At 33.2% G+C, this 20,384-nt stretch overlaps 1 protein-coding gene across 2 annotated transcripts in view; it reads left to right on the top strand.

The window, feature by feature from the left end:
- dpyda.1 (dihydropyrimidine dehydrogenase a, tandem duplicate 1) overlaps positions 1-20,384 on the top strand; it is a 249,959-nt gene that overhangs the window by 42,296 nt on the left and 187,279 nt on the right. For both annotated transcript variants that reach the window (XR_007825666.1, XM_051098672.1), the window contains exon 3: positions 1,004-1,086. Coding sequence is in view for 1 of the 2 variants with exons in the window: in XM_051098672.1 (XP_050954629.1) it covers positions 1,004-1,086 (83 nt within the window). In the remaining variant the exon portion in view is untranslated. The remainder of the gene's footprint in view (positions 1-1,003; positions 1,087-20,384) is intronic.

The raw sequence follows: 20,384 nt of genomic DNA, 5'->3' as shown, positions 1-20,384 counted from the left end.
TATTCTGACCTGTACTAAAAGTAGTATATAATATATAAATATATAAGTATTGATATTTAATTTTGTTATTATTATTGTTATTAGTATTATCAATATTATTATTATTATTATTATTATTAATTAAATTAATTAAAATTATTATTAATAATAATGATGACGATGATAAAAAATAATAAATGCATTTTAATGCTACCTGTCATAGAATTTTTTTTTTTAATCAAGAATGTTTTTATTCCTACCTGTGAAACATCTTGAGCTGCATTTTATGACAAAATAAAATGCATTATTATTATCATTATTTACAACTAAAAGTAATATATAATATATAAATATATAATAAGTAATGTATCATTTTATTAATTAATAATAATAATAATAAATTAATTTTATTTTAATTGTACCTATAAATTGCAGCTCAAAATGTTTCAGAATAAAAACATTCTTGATGAAAATAAAACAACCCGCCACCCACTAAATAAATAAATAAATAAATAAATAAAGAAGTAAACCTCCAGCATGATGGAGGGAATCTGGGCAGGAGTTTTTTTTTTTTTTTGTATTCATATTTGCACGCCTGTTTGTCAGTGCGACATGTGCATCGGTTTATGCCGTGGTCTAAATCAGGAGTACTGAGGAACGGAAATTGTGTGTCCTTGTAATTACCTGCTTGTCCGTACCAGCAGGTTTCATTCAAACTCCTCACCTCCCTTCAGGGGTCAGGGGCTAGAGAAGGGTCGATTGCCATGACAACTGCAGTCCGAGCCCCAGAACGCTTCGACATTTCGTAGCAGCCCAGGAGTTGGCCGTGTCACATCTGATGAATCACGCGGTACAATCTGCATGAGAGCGCGGAGGAACAGTCTCGCTGATGATGTTTGAGTGGATTATGTTCAAAGCCTGTGTAACAGCCCCAATCAATGAGATGTACCACGCACACACAAACATCCAAACAAATAATAGCACCTCCTCTGTCATCTCATTTCTCTCTCTCTCTCTCTTGCAGAGCTGCGTGAAGCTAGAGAACAATTTTGATGACATCAAACACACGACTCTGAGTGAGCGTGGAGCACTTCGGGAAGCGGTGAGGTAAGACCAGGTCACCATGGCAACAGTCACAGATGTGGCGAGGACCAAAGTACTGGTGGTGGTGGTGGTCGTGGGGGATTGGAGGAGGAGGGAGGGAGTCATTCTTCATTATTTGGGGAACAAATGAGTTTATTGCCACCGTTCAGTCGGCCTCTCGAAGGTATTAATTTGTGCGAGGAGAAGGCGTCCCTTAGGGCTCCAGATCAGCTATATGGCGACCCGGAGCAAACTGCGCTCGGCTAACCTGTCAATGTTTAATTTGACTCTCTGGAGCACCGTATCGGCCGCGGTGTTCATGCTTGTCTCTTTCTTTTTAGTACTAAGGCAGCTCCACTAGTATTGCTCATACTTCTGTGCAAACCATTATTACTGAGTATTCAACTTTGACACATGCTGTAACCTCAAGCCGCGCCGTTTGTCATTTGTGGCACTTGAAGGAAGACTTGAGGTCCTTTGATTTGTGTTTAGTCATTTCTCCCACTTCAAGTGGAGTTAACCTGTTTAGTTTGTGATAACAGGTTGAAGGCTGGTGGTCATGTAGTGATGTTTAGTTGACCTCTTTGGTTTGTGTTGTTTACTTCTGTCGTGCTTAAAGACTTTTTTAAGTCGAATGTAGGCATTTAGATGGCTTGATTAGTTTCTTAAGACTAGTTCAGTCATTTACGGCACTTAAACAGAAACATTAGGTCAAATGGTAGGTGTTGATTTGTTAGTTAAATTTATTTTTAGTTAATTTGTTTACTTTGTGATAACTAGTTCTGTCATTTGTAGTATGCAAAGATGAATTTAGTCAGCCTCTTTAGTTTGTGATAACATTAAATCAAGGCCATATGTTTAGTTTAATGTTTAGTTGACCTCTTTGGTTTGTGATGTCTAGTTGTCATTTGTAATGCTTAAAGACTTGAAATCATATGGCGGCATCTAGTTGACCCGTTTAATTTTTTCAAGACTAGTTCTGTCATTTATGGCACTTAAACAGAAACCTCAGCTAAAATTGTGCCGTTTAGTCAATTTATTAACTTTGTGATAACTACTTCTGTTATTTGTAGTACTTAAAGATGAATTTACTTAACCTGTTTGGTTTGTGATGTCTAGTTCTGTCATTTGTAATGCTTAAACAAAGATTTCATGTTGTATGGCAGCACTTAGTTGACCTGTTTAGTTTCTTAAGACTAGTTCAGTCATTTATGGTACCGAAACAGAAACATCAGATAAAATAGTTGCATTTAGTTATTTATTTACTTTGTGATATCTAGTTCTGTCATTTGTAGTACTTGATAAAGGTAGTTACCCCGTTTAGATTATGATAAGGGTTCCAATCAGTCTGAATTGTTGACCTCTTTAGTTTGTGGTGTCTAGTTCTGTCATTTGTAGTGCTTAAACAAAGACTTTAAACCATATGGTGGAATTTAGTTCACCTGTTTAGTTTTTTAAGACTAGTTTAGTCATTTATGGCACTTAAACAGAAACATTAGGTAAAACGGTGGCATATAGTCAATTGATTTACTTTGTGAAAACTAGTTCTGTCATTTGTAGTACTTTATTAATCTAGTTAACCAGTTTAGTTAGTGATAAGGGTTTCAACCAGTTTGAATTGTTGACATGTTTGGTTTGTGATGTCTAGTTCTGTAATTTTTACTGCTTAAACAAAGACGTTAAGTCATATGGAGGCATTTGGTTGACCCGTTTAGTTTCTTAAGACTAGTTCAGTTGTTAATAGCACTTAAATGAAAACCTTAGCTTAAAATGGTGGGATTTAGTTCATTTGTTAGTTTGTGACAACTAGTTCTGTCATTCTAGTACTTAAAGATTAATTTAGTTAACCTGTTTAGTTGAAGACTGTAGGCCATGTAGCAATGTTTAGTTGACCTCTTTGGTTTGTAATAACTAGTTCTGTTATTTTTAGTGCTTAAACAAATCACAGTTAGTTTACCTGTTTATTTTTTTAAGACTAGTTCAGTCATTTATGGCACTTAAACAGAAACATTAGGTAAAACAGTGGCATGTAGTAAATTTATTTACCTTGGGATAACTAGTTCTGTCATTTGTAGTACTGAAAAGATTAATTTAGATAACTGACTTAGTTTGTGTATTAAATCAGTTTGAAGGCTGTAGGCCATATAGCTATGTTCAGTTGACCTATTTGGTCTAGTTCTGTCATTTGTAGTGCTTAAACAGAGACTTTAAACCATATGGCGGAATTTAGTTCACCTGTTTAGTTTTTTAAGACTAGTTTAGTCATTTATGGCACTTAAACAGAAACCTTAGTTAAAACTGTGGAAATTAGTTAACCTGTGCTTAAACAAAGACTATAAACCATATGACGGTATTTAGTTGACCTGTTTGGTTTCTAAAGAATAGTTCAGTCATTTATGGCACTTAACTAGTTCTGTCATTTGTAGTACTTAAATATTAGTTTAGTGAACCAGTTTTATAGGCCATATAGTGATGTTTAGTTGAACTGTTTGGTTTGTGTTATCCAGTTCTGTTATTTGTAGTGCCTAAGCAAAGACTTTAAACCATATGGTGGAATTTAGTTTTTTAAGACTAGTTATGGTACTTAAACAGAAACCTAAGCTAAAACTGTGGCAGTTAACCAGTTTGATTTGTGATAACTCATTCAATCACTTAAAAGACTTGGCTGACCTGTTTTGTTTGTGATGTCTAGTTGTCATTCGTAATGCTTAAAGACTTGAAATCACATGTTGGCATTTAGTTCACCCATTTAATTTCTTAAGACTAGTTCTGTCATTTATGGCACTTAAGCAGAAACCTTATTTAAAACTGTGGTATTTAGTCAATTTATTAACTTTGTGTTAATTAGTTCTGCCATTTGTAGATGAATTTAGTTAACCTGTTAAGTTTGTGGTACCATATCAATTCAAAGACTGTAGACCATATATGATGTTTAGTTTGGTTTTGTTTGGTTTGGTTTGGTTTTGGTTTGTGATGTCTAGTTCTGTCATTTTTAGTGCGTAAACAAAGACCTTAAGTCATATGGAGGCATTTGGTTGACCTGTTTAGTTTCTTAAGACTAGTTCAGTAATAGCACTTAAATGAAAACCTTGACTTAAAACGATGGCATTTAGTTAATTTGTTAGTTTGTGACAACTAGTTCTGTCATTTGTAGTACTTAAAGATTAATTTAGTTAAACTGTGTAGTTTGTGATAATGGATCCAGTCAATTCGAAGACTCTAGGCCATGTCGCAATGTTTAGTTAGTTTGTAATGCTTAAACAAAGCCTTTATATTGTATGGTGGCATTTAGTTGACCTGTTTAGTTTCGTAAGACTAGTTAAGTCATAAACAGAAACCTTAGCTTAAAACAGTGGCGTTTAGTTAATTTATTTACTTTGGGATAACTAGTTCTGTCATTTGTAGTACTTAAAAGATTAATTTAGTTAACCTGTTTATTTGTGATAACATATTCAATCAGTTCGAAGACTGTAGGCCATGTAGTGATGTTTAGTTGACCTGTTTGGTTTGTGATGTCTAGTTCTGTCATTTGTAATGCTTAAACAAAGACTTTAAATCATACGGAGGCATTTAGTTGACCCGTTTAGATTCTTAAGACTAGTTCAGTCATTTGTGACGCTCAAACTGAAAACCTCCTCAGCTAAAACTGTGGCATTTAGATTTTAATTTGTTTCCTTTGTGAAAACTAGCTCTGAAATTTATAGTAATTAAAGCTTTTAGGTTAAACGGTGATATTTAGTTGACCTGTTTAGTTTCAAAAGACTAGTTCAGTCATTTATGGTGCTTAAACAGACTTAACTTGACTAAAACTATGATGTTGATTTAATTATTTAGTGATTGTAATACTTAAAGATTCGTTTAGTTAACCTGTTTAGTTTGTGATAACGGATTCAATCAATTTGAACACAGTAGGCCATGTAGTAATGTTTAACTGACCTATTTGGTTTATGAAGTCTAGTTCTCTCATTCATAATGCTTAAAGACTTTAATCATATGGCGGCAGTTAGTTGACACGTTTCGTTTCTTAAGACTACTTCAATCTTTTATGTTGTTTAAACCAAAACCTTAGCTAAATCGGTGTCATTTAATTAATTTGTTTAGTTTGTGATAACCAGTTGCATCATTTATAACCCTTAAAGTTTTTAGATTATACAGTGACATTTTGTTTCTAAAGACAAGTTCAGTCAATTTTAGCACTTTAACAAAATCTTTAAATAATACAGTGGCATTTAGTTGAGCTGTTTGGTTTGCAATGACTAGTTTCTTCGTTTGTTGTGCTTAAGACTTCAGGTCATAAGGTGGCGTTTAATTGACCTGCTTAGTTTGTGATTTACTAGTTTGTTCTTTAAAATGACTTTAGTTATACAGTGACATTTAGTTAACCTAATTCGGTGGTTTTTAATTGATTTGTTTAGTTTAGAATGACTAGTTCTGTCATGTAGTGCTTAACTTTTGGTCGGACAACAACATTTGGTTGACCTGTTTAGTTTCTTAAGACTAGTTTAGTCATGTATGGCACTGAAATTAAAACTGAAGATAATATGGTGGAATTTAGTTGATCTGTTTAGTTTGTGATAACTAGTTCAGTCATTTGTGCCACCTATACAGACACTTTAGGGCATATGGCAGTTAGTTAACCCGTTTCATTGTGATGGCTATTTAAGTCATTTGCACTTAAAGAATGTAGGTCATGCAGCGACGGGAATCTCTAAATCAGCACAGTGACCTCATCGTCACTAAAATAGCTAGGCAGGTTGTTCATCATCGTTGGTTTCTTGACAGCCTACAACTTCTTTGAATATAAAGTAGCTTCTAAAGTGACTATATTAAAGTCCTGTATATTTAAAAAATAATAAGAGTATTAAATTAATTTCTCATCCACTTTCATCTCACTGATCCACAGTGCAAGAATAGATTTATTGAGAAGTGTGTTGAGATGACAGAATCCGGTGCTCACAGCGAGCATTGTAAAAATCTCCCCTAATCTGCTTAACTTCATTAGAAGAGATCGAGGAGGATTACAGTGAACTGCATGTATATGAACATAATTCCTAGCAATATTTAAGCGGCTCATAGATAAATACATCATCAGGGATGCACAAACAGCAACAAAATAGCAATTAATTAAATTCCCTTTATGGAAAATTGTCCGTTAGTTGCCAGGCTTATGAATTATGGCCAGGTTGTGGTAATTGGGTGGATCGATGGCAAAGGTTATGACAAGGGAGCGTGCTTATACATGCAAATGTAAATACAAATACATTCGCGTCCATATACCTGTGCTTTTAGTACATCCTCTTTTTTTCTTTATGTTAGGAAAAAATTCTTTCCTGTGTGACAACTAGCCCCGGTTTTCTTTGCATGCTCAGGTTTTAACAATTGCATATTTTTTATGCTGTTGCTTGCTGCTTATAATTCTCAGAAGTGTGGTTTTGTCTCACGGGATTTATCTGATGTCACGCTGTTCACTGTTTGCTGCCCACCGCAGTCCGCTGAAGTAAATGCGATTTTACCTGCTAATTACCAAGACAAAAACAGAATAAAAGGAAAGTTTAATTTATTGCAAAAAACCCCCCAAAAAACCTTATACCTGACCCTGTGGTAGGATGTCGGGGTGGCAGAGGTGAGCGCAGATTGGTGCCAATGGAAAAGGTTCCTTCCCTCAATTACGCCTGTTCCAGGGCGTTCAGTGTATAATCACACGGAAATAAGGCTGCGACATGACTTTAATTGAGGAAGTTAACAAGGTTAGCTACACTTCACCAATTTCACGCTGCACAAATCACTTCGCAGACCTTCAGAATGAATATCTATAAACCTTTTACCCAAAAACAAGTGCTGGAGAATAAATTTAGGCAATCATGTCATTAATCTTCTGATAGAAATGGGAAACTGGCAGAACCTCTTCTTATGCTCTCCAAGCTAAAGGAAGTAATATAACGTAGCTTAACTGTTCCTCTGGTGTGGTACACCTGATGTACTCAATTTTCTTTTGCTGGGAAAATTAAGGGCTGAATTTAATCTTTAATGCAGTTGACCGCTACATTTACTCTACCTTCAAAAACGGAATTTATTCGGTAAAAAACAGTAATATTGTATAATATTGTTACAATTTAAAATAAGTGTATTTATTTTAGTAGCACTGAAACCCTATTGTAATTGTTACACTGTTGCAATGGGGCACCAATACCTTTGAAAGCGGCAAGGCCACTTTCAGTAAAATGCCTATTAGTCCTAAACAAAATGAGATATCTCCGCCAAACTCAGAAAACTTATGTAAGAGCTCAATCTGAGGTCACAGGAAAAAAAATGTGGAGCTTGGTTACCTGGTGGCACTATAAGAGAGAAAAAAACATAAAAATGGCTATAACTGTGCAACCATTTATCCTGTCAACATGAAAATTGGTGTGCACAGTCTTGGTCCGAAATGCCACAAGTGTCTACAAGGACATTTGTGTATCTCAAAAAACATGGCCGCCATCGGCCGACGAATTTTGGACACCTGTTAAGGTTAACAAAGGCTGAACAATGGTTGTAGATTGCACGTTTTTTTGCACGTGCACGATATTCAACTCCTCATTCTGGACAGCTTTGCTTGTAGAATCACTACTGTCAATTAAGTTGTTTGTTAAATGATTAAAAAGATGTCAAAAACCTAAATTTTACAAACTAGTCCAATGTTATTTGCTCAATATGGAAAAAACACACTGCAGTACAATTATCTAAACTCTCTAGATCAATAATTATTAAAAATATGTTGAAATTTACCCTTTGGGAGGCTATAACAGGGTCATTTAGAAAATGGGCCTATCCAAATTTGACCAAAATTTCCTGTAAAGCTCAGGAAAACTCAAAACTTTACAAAACATGCTGATTGCATGCGACAGGTGATTCTAAACAAGCATGCAACGTTTTAAGGAGATCAGACCACTATAAGCTGGCACTATAACAGTCATAAATGTTAAAAAAAAACATAATATTTGTGTGGTAAATTACCTGGATTTGCCCAAAATGCTTTTTTAAATCAATGATTTATGTGGTAACACCCTAGCTAAATATTGTCTTTTTTTTTTCTATGTGTTTAAATGCCTTAAAGCGCTTAAACCTTGGTAATTGCTTCTTGCAGCTATATTTTAAAATTTAATTTATTCCTGTGATGGCAAAGTAGAATTTTTAGCATTTTTTTTCCAGTATACAGTGATCCATGATCCTTCATGATCCTTCAGAAATCATTAGAATATGCTAATTTGAAAATATTTACATGTATATATTTTTATTCATATAATTTATGTTATATATAAATTAGGCCTGCAAAACAATTAATCCCGATTAATCACATTCAAAATAAAAGTTTGTTTACATACTATGTGTGTGTACAATGTATATTTATTATGTGTACATGCATGTATATATTAAGGGAAAATGTAAGATTTATATATAAAATTTGTATATTTATATATAATATTAATTATATACATGTGTATATATATATATTTAAATATATACATGTATGTGTGTGTATTTCTATATACATAATAAAACAGACACAGTACACACACATATAGTGTGTAAACATGAATTTTTATTTTGAATGCGATTAATTGAGATTAATCGTTTTGCAGTCCTAATATAAATATATTTAATATATAAGAATAACATTTTTCTTAAATATATACATGCATGTGTGCGTATATATATAGATACATAATAAACATACAGTGTACACACACATTTATTATGTAAACAAAAACTTTTATTTTGGATGCGATTAATCATGATTAATCATTTGACATCACTAAAATATATGTTTTTACTGTCATGTTTGATTAATTTAATGCATAATTGCTGGATAAAATATGATTATTTTTAGAAATATCTTACTGACTCCACACTTGTAGGTAGTGCACATCACAAATAAAATACCAAAAAAAGAAAAAAACATGCGTTGTGGTACTGTTGTAAACACGTGTCGAAGACTGACACAGAAGAGAAGGAATTGTTAAACAAAGTCATTATTTTTGTTTTCTTTGCACACAGTATTTTCATAGCTTTATAACATTACGGTTGAACCTCTGATGTCACGTGGACTATTTTAATAATGTCATCACTACCTTTTTGGGCCTTGAATGTGTCTATGCAGAAGCTCTTGAATTTCATCAAAAATATTTTAATTTGTGTTCTAAAGATGACTTCAGTTCTTGTGGGTTTGTAACGACATGAGGGCGAGTAATTAACAACAGAATTTTCATTGTTTGAGTGAACTATCACTTCAAGCTAAGTATTTCCCAGAAGTTCACCGTTCGCCTATTTCCTTTTCCTGTCAAGATGGCACCTTCCTGCAGAGCGTGTCTGTGATCTCAGTGAGAACGAGCGAAAGGCGCTGTAGGCAATCACCTGTTAACTAAGCAAGCAAGATCTTTTATTTCAATCCTTTTTCAAGCTCCAGGCGCTGATTTCAAGACCCGCCAGGCGACTCCAGGTGGCGAGGGGCAGCGGCCCGTCCGCAGCTGTGGAGGTGATCTTAGAGGTCACGGTGGAGGTCAGGGGTATGGTGTCCAGTCGCAGCGTTAGTGAAGGTGCTAATGAATGCTCGCTCATGCCTCCTGCCTTGCTCCCCGTAGCGCTCCATATTATTCAAAGCGCTGTCTGTCTCTCTGGTGTCTGATCAGTCAGCGGAGCGGCGTCTGCACCGTCACAGCGCTGAGGGATGGCCGCCCGTTCCCTAAATGCAAGCTTATGACTCACACGGATGTAACGGCCGTCATCCGTCTGCACGCTGATTTGCTCTGATTGTCCACCGGGCTGCGCGCCGGGCGTCGTTAACCCCTCTGTCACTCCGGAGAGAGTGATGAACTTGGCTGGGGGTAAACATTGCCCTTAAAGCATCCCCACACACATCCAATAGATATATGAATTTCAATTGGATTTCAAATGGTCCGGACCTTGAGAGGACTTTGAGTGACCTTTGTCAATGCACCACTGTAGGGGAGAGCGCATATATATTCAACCCCCTCAAGCGAAGGGATCAAGGCCGAAGATTCACCTTCAAAATGACATCAGGGCCTTTGCGGTTTCTTTTTTATTTCTCTCAATAGCTTCTAGTCAGTTTTCTCTTCAGTTAATGCTAAAATGAGTGTCGCTATTGTTGTTGCTCATGCTTATTACTGTGCTTTTCTTCACAAAACTTCAGACTGTCACTCTTAACACTGTCGCATCTTAAGGTTTATTGAGGAAAGTTTTTTTAACCAATTAGACTTATGATTTTCATTTAGCAAATGATAGAACAGACTAAAAATCCAGTAGACTTCTATTGAAAAGACCACGAGCGTCACAAGGATGTTATTTAATATTTAATATTATAGTAACACTTTACAATAACTTTATTTGTTAACATTAATGTATTAACTAACATGAACGAACAATGAGCAATACATTTATCACACTATTAATCTTTGTTAATGTTAGTTAATCAAAATAGTCAATACAATACAATACAATACAAAAGACTTAAAATAAAGTGTGACCATATGCTATTATTGTATTTATTAATATTTTGTATTATTTTCAGTTGTATTATTTTATATGCTTATTATATATATATATATATATATTTACCTTTTTTATTCAGCTTTAGTTTTAGTATTTTTTGTACTTTAACTCAAACTTATTTTATTTTAGTTAGACAGCTTTTCTAATTTTATTTTATTTTTTCCTTTAAATATTTATATTTAGCATTCATTTGTTTTTATTTCAGTTTTATTATTAGTCAATTTTAATTGAGAGAATTAGACCTTAAAATAAAGTGACCATATACTATTATGGGCTTTATTAATATTTTGTATTATTTTCAGTTGTCATCTTAATTTGTTTAAAATGTAGTCACTTTCTTATATGCTTATTATTATTATTATTATTATTATTATTACTACTACTATTATTATTATTATTTTATATATCTATTTACCTTTAGTTTTAGTTTTATTTTATTTTAGTTAGACAGCTTTTCTAATTTATTTTTCTTTAAATATTTATATTTAGCATTAATTTATTTTTATTTTAGTTTTATTATTAGTCAATTTTAATAGAGAGAATTGGAAAATAAAGTGTGACTATAATGGTACTTATTAATATTTTGTATTAGCATTTATTTTATATTTTCAGTTGTCATTTTAGTTTGTTTAAAAATTAGTAAGTTTTTCTTATATGCTTTTGTCATTATATTTATCCTAATTTTGTAAAATATTTTTATTTAGATTTTAGCTTTAGTTTAAGCTTATTTTATTTCAGTTAGACAGCTTTTCTAATTGTATTTCTTTCTATTTCTCTTCATTTGTTTTATTTCAGTTTTATTATTAGACAATTTGTACTACTTATATTATTTCAGTTAATTTTTGTTAAGGTTTTTATCTAACAATATATATTTAATTTTATTTCAGCTTTATTTTATTTAATAAAAACTTTTATTCAATATTTTTTGGTAACTATAACAAAACTGGCCAGAAACCACTTGCAGAGTTATTAGGGTGACTCAACAATCGTGGCAGTTTTTTCTCAGAAAATATAAATGTTACTTTTAGGAATAGTTTTTTTTTGTGTGTGTGTGTGTTCTCTTTCAAAATAGTTTCATCATTTTGGAATGTTACCAGATTTTATATTAGAAGTGGTGGCATATAAATGTAGTGAACCAGTACACCCACTTGAATAATGCAGGTCTATGTGTTCATGCGCATTTTTTATTATTTCATAAAATGACCATTTGGTGATTTGTGCCACATAGAGCCATAGTTCTCATGCTGGTGATACTAGTTTGAATACAGCTTTTCCTGATCTCTTCTTGTCTTTTTTTCTTCTCTAGTCTGCTATGTGTGTGTGTGTGTTTGGGTCATTCCGGCAGTTACCTCTGCTCATTACCACCGTGCCACACCTGATCTCAGGTCAGAACAGCCATGTTAATTGTGAGATTCTGTTGGATTACTCACAACAAGCTTGTGAGCTGACCTCAGTGGACTTCAGCAAGTGATGTGTCGATAACATCACTTTTTAGGAGTGCTTGCTAAGATAACCATAACTATTACTATTGCTGTACTAACTCATGAATGCTGTACAATCTTTTGACTTTGGCAATAAGCAAAAATGTAGCAGCCACCCACAACATGTTTTTACCACCTGAAATTTGTGAAGAAATTAAAATGTAAAAAAGTTGGAACTTTGTTCAGGTATGGCTTACTTATTTCTTTTTTTTTAATCAGGTAGATCAATGTTTAATTAACTAGAGAAATAAAAATATCCTCAGAGTAGGTGTTTGAAAGCTTTGCTATTTATCACTGCTAGCATGCATTTGCTGAAATGTTAATCAAATATAAACATATAACACCAGTGGTGTGCGGTGGTGTTCTAAAACAAGAAGGCAAAGTCCTCAAAGTTTTTTTTTTTTTTTTTTTCTTTCTTTTCTTTTTTTAAATCAAATGTGAATTCATGTCCTAGTCACATTTTCTTGGTTAAATAAACATTATCAGAAAAGTAAAAAAAAGCTATTCTAATTTATCTTTTTACATTAACAATCTAATTAATATTCTCTTTTTTTTAAGTCAAGTATGAATCTCATCAGGTTAGTGTTTTTAAGTATGTTACATTCATTTCAAAGTAGTAACTCAAGGCAGTGACAATTTAAACAGTATATTTTATTGGTGAACTTACATTCAGCTATTCTTTTTAGTAGTTAACTTTTAACTATTTTTTTAATTTTTCAGATCATCAGTCATCAAAGCTCACTAAAAACTCCCACAGATCATGTTTTCCATGCAATTTTAAGCTTTATTTTGACATAAAGGAGTTATATTTAAGTGTGCGAGTTGTTTTTAATTTTTAAATTATTCTTTTCATTAACGCCATTATATTGTTTTGAACGCTCATATGTCAGAAACCAGTCAAGCTAAGCAAGTAGTAGTACTAAAAGTGTCATTTAAACAAACCAGATCAATTTAATCATTTATGCTGCAAATGCTCAGAATGATTCAAACTTGTTTCTTCGATCATTTGTGACTAGCGATTCAATAGCAAAAACAGATCAAATGAAAAGAGCCATTCATTTTTGAATTTGTTGGTGAAACAGAGCTTTTTCTAAACTCTGAATCAGTTAAACCATTGCGCTGCAAAATAATTCACTTTTTTGAAACACTACAATCGGATCACGTATCGTGAATCATTTGTTTTATATCGGGACTACAAATCGCGTATCATTTGATTTAGATCAGAACAGGTTCGTGAATCATTTAACAAATTGAATGATTCAGATCAAATGATTCGTGATACATGTTTTGAAATCCTGATCTAAATCAAAATTGTTCATTCAGACTGATTCACGAACACTCAGAACACAAGCAGCAACAACCAGATCAAATTAAAAGACACATTCATTTTAGAATTTCGGCATTGCTTGTAACAATTTTAAAAACCACATAGTGATGGGTGGAATGGAGCTTTTTCGAAAGTTTGAATCAGTTAAACCATTGCGTCGCAAGATGATTCACTTTTTCGAAGCGCTCCAGTCGGATCACGTATCGTAAATCATTTGTTTCAGATTGGGACTTCAAATTGCGTGTCGTGAATCATTTGATTTAGATTGGAACTTCGCGTATCATGAATTATTTGATTTAGGACGGGACTTCTAAGTGGGTATCGCAAATCATTTGATTTAGATTGGAACTGGTTTGTGAATCATTTAACGAATTGAATGATTCAAATCAAATTATACGCATTTTGAAATCCCAATCTAAATCAAAAAAATGTTTAAAAACCATGTAGTGATGGGTGAAATGGAGCTTTTCCAAAACTCTGAATCGGTTAAAAAATTGCGTTGCAAAATGATTCACTATTTCGAAGCGCTCTAATCAGATCTGGTATTGTGAATCATTTGTTTCAGATCTTAAGATTTTCTTTTATTTTCTTTTATTTTTATTTTTTTATTTTATTTTATTTTATTTTATTACTTTATTTGACAGGGCAATATGTTGTCTTGACGCGGGCTAAGCAAATGTATTTACAATTTAATTTAATTTAATTTAATTTAACTTTATTTTATTTTATAATTTTTTATTTGATTTTATTTTATGGGGCAATATGTTATCTTAACACAGGCTGAGCAATGGTGCTTACAATTTTAATTACTTATTCTTTTTTTTATTTATTTATTTTTTTTTATTTTGTGGGGCAATGTGTAGTCTTGACATAGGCCGAGCATTTGCATGTTGCAGCTTGAGGTTCATAAATACAAGCCATGCCGTAGCATCGGAGCAAAGGCCTGCTCTCACTGGACCGTCCGAGAGTCTGCTTTAATTGGTTAAAAAAAACACAAGTGTCAAAGCAATTATAATGACAGGTGAAACTGTGCAGCAGGCATGTACATTTAACCTTACTTGTCCACTTTGACAGATCCTACAATCTCCCACCGTATATGTTACCATGGTAGCCTCGCATTTGATTCCGTTTAACATTAAATACCTCAAAAACGGTAAAACGGGATTTCTGATTGATGGTTGCATTCTTAAAATGTCAGTTTACAGTTAGTGTTTTTGTCACCTGAGTAGGCATTTTTATAGTTAGATTAGCTACAGCTGGATTAAGAGTGTCACATCTACAGCTTTTACTGAAATGACAGCTTTGAGTGATGTGTCAATCAAATGCATATGATCCTTCAGGCGGAGATCTGCACACACACACACACACACACACACACACACACACAGAGCCATGCAGGTCTCTGGCTCTTCATTTTTCAGTCTGCTGTGTTTGCAGCTGTTGGTTATCCCCCTGATCCCAGACAGACCCAGGCCGGGTGGTTTTGACAGTTCTGACGGCCGCTGTCCTAACCCTCAGCGCACAGAGTAATCTCACCTCACCTGGCGCTCTCTTCCCACCTGTCCCCAGCCGAGCTGCACCGCTGACATCATTAAACTTGCATCCAGATGCCCGAGCAGACTGACACAGCTGCGTCTATCGGGCAAGACAGATTCAACTCCGCATACGCATGTGTTCAGCCCAGCCTGTGCAGTGGGTGAGAGTTAACAGAACACTAAAACGCAATTCAGAATAAAACAGAAGGTTTGTGACTGGTAATGATCTCAACGTTTGATCATTTGACTTACTGTGAAGATGGTTTTCACTGTATTTCAGATGATTAAATAGTCATTTAGATTGGGGGTACACTGTAGGGAGATTTCATTGTGCTGATAACTTATGATTAAAATTGATAATATAATATAATATAATGTAATATTTTAAAGTCATTTTTTAAATTAATTTAGAACATTTCTGTAGTGGTCTCAGAGTTTTTGAACAATAAAAATCAAGAAAAGTGTATTACTGAATTAAATATATGATATATTTTTATTCCATGTTGGCTTTTTTTTTTTTTTTTCAATTTGGAGTTTTGCTGTTTTTATTTAATAGCGTTATAGAGAGGAAATGGAGGAAAAAAAAGATGTAAAAGACTGCAGATTGGATTCAAACCCAGAACTGCAACTAACCACCAGGCCAAGTGTATCAGATCTTTTTAAATTTGATCAAATGATTTAATAAAAAATAAAATTATAAAAATGATAAAAACCAAATAATTGGTTTATTTACTCATTCCTTATTTTATTTTATTTTATTTTATTTTATTTTATTTTATGAAGCAATAGTCTTGACACAGGCCAAGCAAATGTATTTACAGCTTGAATTATTTATTCTTTATTCTTTTCTTTTCTTTTCTTTGGTTTCCTTTTATTTTATGGGGCAATTTGTTGTCTTGACACAGGCTGAGCAAATGTGTTTATAAATTTAATTACTTTTATTTTATTTTATTTTATTTTATTTTATTATTTTATTGTTGCTTTATTTTATTTTATTTTATTCCTTTATGTTGTCATGACATAGCCTGAACAAATGTCATGAATACCCAGAATGCCACTCCTGCATTTTTGCTAATCTTTCTTGACATTTGTTTTGTTTTGTTTTTTATTTTGTTTTGTTTTGTTTTAATTGTTGTGTTGTTTTGTTTTGTTTTGTTTTGTTTTGTTTTATTCCAAAATTTGACAGGGCAATATGTTGTCATGACACAGGCCGAGCAAATTTATTTACTTTATTTATTTTATTTTATTTTATTTTATTTTGTTTTATTTTATTCCTTTATTTGACAAGGCAATATGTTGTCATGACACAGGCCGAGCAAATGTCATGAACTACCCAGAATGCCACAGCTCCTGCATTTTTGCTAATCTTTCTTGACATTTCTTAATCATTAGATTTCTATAAATACCTTTTAGCTCTTCATGTACCTTTTTTTCCTCCTCTTGGTGCTTTTAGTGCATCATTCATCTGGGCTTTTTTAAGTCCTTTGTTATATTCCTGAAACACCCCGTGATTAAAAGAAGATACGATTTGCCGCAACCCCAAGATTATGAGCAGAATTATTAGTTTCTCCAAGAAAAAGCGAAGAGCTGAATTTGTGGCGACAACTAATTCATAAAGGTAAGCAATCATTAAAATGGCAAATCCTGGGAGGCCTAGCTTTTATTGAATTGTACTTTTCCCATTGCGGGTTCATTTTGGTTCAGATATAATGAAAACAATGAATTGGGAGATTAGCTTCCTGCACATTCTAGAACCCCATAATACACTCATCACGGAAAACATTCAAACGCTAGATTATTACTCAAGTAAAACGATAAGGTACGAAACAGAAAGAGAAGAGGGCAGAATAAATCAGCTTGCAGTGGTCCGCTAATCAACAGCTCCTTTCATTTGAATGCACTGGATTATTTTTTTTTGGGAGCGTAATAAAAAAAAAAGTGAAGGAAAGAAAGGGAAAAATGTGTATGCGTTTGATTGCGTTACAGCTCAGAAAAGCCCCGGCACTGTATCTAATGCACTGCACTGCAAGGCAGTCTTTTCCTGAGCGCCGCTCTCAAAGCCCAGCTGAATTGCTGTGACCTAGAGCAATTCTTGAACAAATAAGATTGCCTTCGTGTGTGCATTATTTTCTGTTGACATTTGCTAAGCACTTGGGCTGCTGGCCAGGGGAGACGGATGAGGGTCTAAAATGTGTCTGGATGTGCCGTGTCTTTAATGTTACCTTGGGAGGAGAAAAAAGACAATGGTATTCCTGTCCACAGCCGTAGCGCGGAGCCCCGGCGTGTCAGAGGAGGGAATAGGTTATTTTATTCTCACTCTTTCTCGTTTTCGTCCTCTTTTTTTCCCCCCCCGAGCTACAGTTTTTGAAAAGAGAGACAAAAACGCTCAGCAATCAACTGAAGGTGCCCCTCTCACAGATTCTCATTTTGATCTGTTGGGTCTCATCTTTATGAATGTGTTTATACATTTCGACCTGCCGTGGAACAGCTGTTTTTTAGGCCTTGTGTGTCAGCACAGAATTTTGTAGCATTTTATTTTTCCCCAGAAGTCCACTTAGAACATTAGTCAAGGTTTTTGTGCCACAAAAGTCATTGTTTAGTTTTGCATGGCCGTTTTTCACCTTCTCTGACTCTGAAACAAACAAGCTGTGTTTGTTGCTGTACCTTGCAGGCTTCTATATGCAAATTTCCTCTGTTGTGATTGGCTAATCGCTGCATACATGGTTGTGATGTCATTAGGGCTGCCTCCTAATAGTCGACTAACCATTAGTAGACGAGAATTGGCTTGGTCAACCAAAATTGTATTAGTCACAAAAAAGTGGCAAAGTCACGGAAGTTTTCGTCTGCAGTATGTAAGTAGCAGCTACTTTACATGGCAGCTCAATCTAATGTTAACCTAGTAAAATGTGTGCTATTGAAGTGTCTGTGCGAAGTGTGGAAGCTGAATAATAGCGCGTTCATTGCATGACAGATGGAGGCGTCAGTGTGGTCACTTCCACTTAAAATACTCCGTCATTTTGGTCATACAGATAAAAGTAATACATCTTTCGAATCTGTACAGACTCTGTTTATTGTGTGCACTTAGAATAACAACGAAACATGCTTTTGTAAAATAATTAAAGCAAACGGGATGCACTTTCTGCCTTCTTGGTCCCTGTGAACTTGAGCGCAAAACTTCGAAACTCCATGTATAATGTTACTTACCTTACAAACATGAAAAATATATCTATAGAGAGTGAAATGCCTACATTAAAATGAACCAATTCAAATAGAAAACATATTCTCAGATGATGTAAGTCATATGAAACTACTGCGGAAATGATGAGTCAGTGATTTCCTCTCTTAAACCGAAAACAAAGAAAGCACTAGTTTATCAATAAATTATTAGAACGTTAATGCAGTCTCCTTGCTGTTTTTCCCTAACTCATTCATAATTATTATATTTCCTGGTGCGCTCTGTTTTTTTGTGCACTTGACCACTTATTAGGCTGTGTAGCCAATTAAAGGCTCAGTATTATGATTTATATATTTATAATTAAACACGCGACTAATAGTTGACCAGAAAAATGTTTAGTCGAGGGCAGCCCTAGATGTCATATCATATATAGTGGTCAATCTGGGTTTTTCAGAGCAGAATAGCTAAAGACTAATAAAATGTAGGTATACATAATATAGATCCCTATGATTTCCGTAATGCAGAAACATAGACGGAATTACAGAATCCAGTCATAAAAATAGAATTTACAACGCGGAATGTCATACCTTTTTTTTTTTTCAGAAAAACTATCGTTATATGATATACAAACAGAAACTTGAAGGTCTTTACAGCAACCTGTCAAAATAAGAGTTTGGTTTAACTTGAAGAAATTGTGACAGAATTATATTACTTAATGTAATGATAGTACTAGTACTACTAGTACTACTAGTACTACTGCTACTACTACTGCTACTACTAAAAATATTTAAACATTATTTTTAAGGAATATTTACCAGAAAAATGTAAATACATAACACACTATTTTTGGAAGAAAATAAACAAACAAACAAATAAATAAATAAATACAGTTTTTTTTTTTTTTTAATAAATTAATTAAAGATGTTGTTGATTATTATAATTTAATTAAACCATTAAAATGGAATCCATTAATGGAAAACAGAATTTGGTAAAAAATAAAAATAAAAAAACAAATTTGAGGAAAAAATGGCCTTGGTAAAAAACAACAACAAAAAAAAAAACTGAAAAATTATTATTATTTTTTTTTTTTTTTTAACCTTGTAATAAATTTCTATTAATTATTTATTAATATTTTGTAATTTAACCATTAAAACAGAGCCTAGAAAAATTTTAATGAAAAAAAAAAATGGAATCCAGAATAACAGAAAAGAACAGAATTTGTGAAAAAATAAAATGGATTTCATAGAGCCCTAATAATATGCTTTAATGAGATGTAGATCAAATTTAAACTGGAGTGTTTTTTTAGAGACATTTTAGAGAGCATTTGACAAAAAACTATGTTGTGTGTGATACGTAATCAATATTTTTATTCTATTTTCATAGAAAGACATGGTAGATAATCTCATACACTGACTAAAAGTCACAAAACTCCAGCTTTGATTTCACAAGGTCTTCAAAGAAGTGAATAGTTTTATTTGAAATGCATAACAATGGTCAAATGTGATGTTTTTTTAACAAGTTTTTACCATTTTAAAGAATTCTTAAATAATTACAGTTCTTGAAAAATCCTGAAAAATAAAAATATCCCAGTTTCCACAAAAATGTTAAACAGCATAGCTGTTTTCAACATTAATAATAATATTTCTTGAGCACCAAATCATATTGATTTCTGAAGGATCATGTGACAGTGAAGACTGGAATAATGCTGCTGAAAATTCAGCTTTGCATCACAGGAATAAATTATAGAAATATATTTAAATAGTAAACAGTTTCTTAATAAATTATATTTAAACACATTTAAATAGTCACCAGTTTGCATAGTCATGAAAAACAAAAAGACGAAAAAGTGGTTGCTACAGTATAGTTACAAATACTAATAAGCAGTAAAACTGTTAAATGATTATCTTTATTTTCTTCTAAAATTTATCATGCGAATCCAATAATGTGGATTAAATCCATTTTATTTCATGTCCTTTTTAATCAAAATATGTCATTTAGTTAACTGAACTGGACTTGATTTGATTATTAAACGGTCTGTGTGGGAACGAAATGTTATCGTATCTACATTATATAAAACTATTTTATTTTCAAAAAGCAAGAAAAAATCTTGCACATGAGCTTTAATACATTCGCACTAATGTATTCATCGTACAGGAAGCTGAATATGAACCACTGCACCGTTTCATGTTCTACATGCATATTTTGTAAGATACACACGCCGATGATCATAACAGATGATATATCGCTGATTTGGA

The sequence above is a fragment of the Labeo rohita genome, chromosome 24 (genome assembly GCF_022985175.1).
Source record: "Labeo rohita strain BAU-BD-2019 chromosome 24, IGBB_LRoh.1.0, whole genome shotgun sequence".
In the NCBI taxonomy this organism is placed as follows: domain Eukaryota; kingdom Metazoa; phylum Chordata; class Actinopteri; order Cypriniformes; family Cyprinidae; genus Labeo; species Labeo rohita.
The sequence above is the reverse complement of the archived record's forward strand: the minus strand, read 5'-3'. Positions and strand labels throughout refer to the sequence as shown.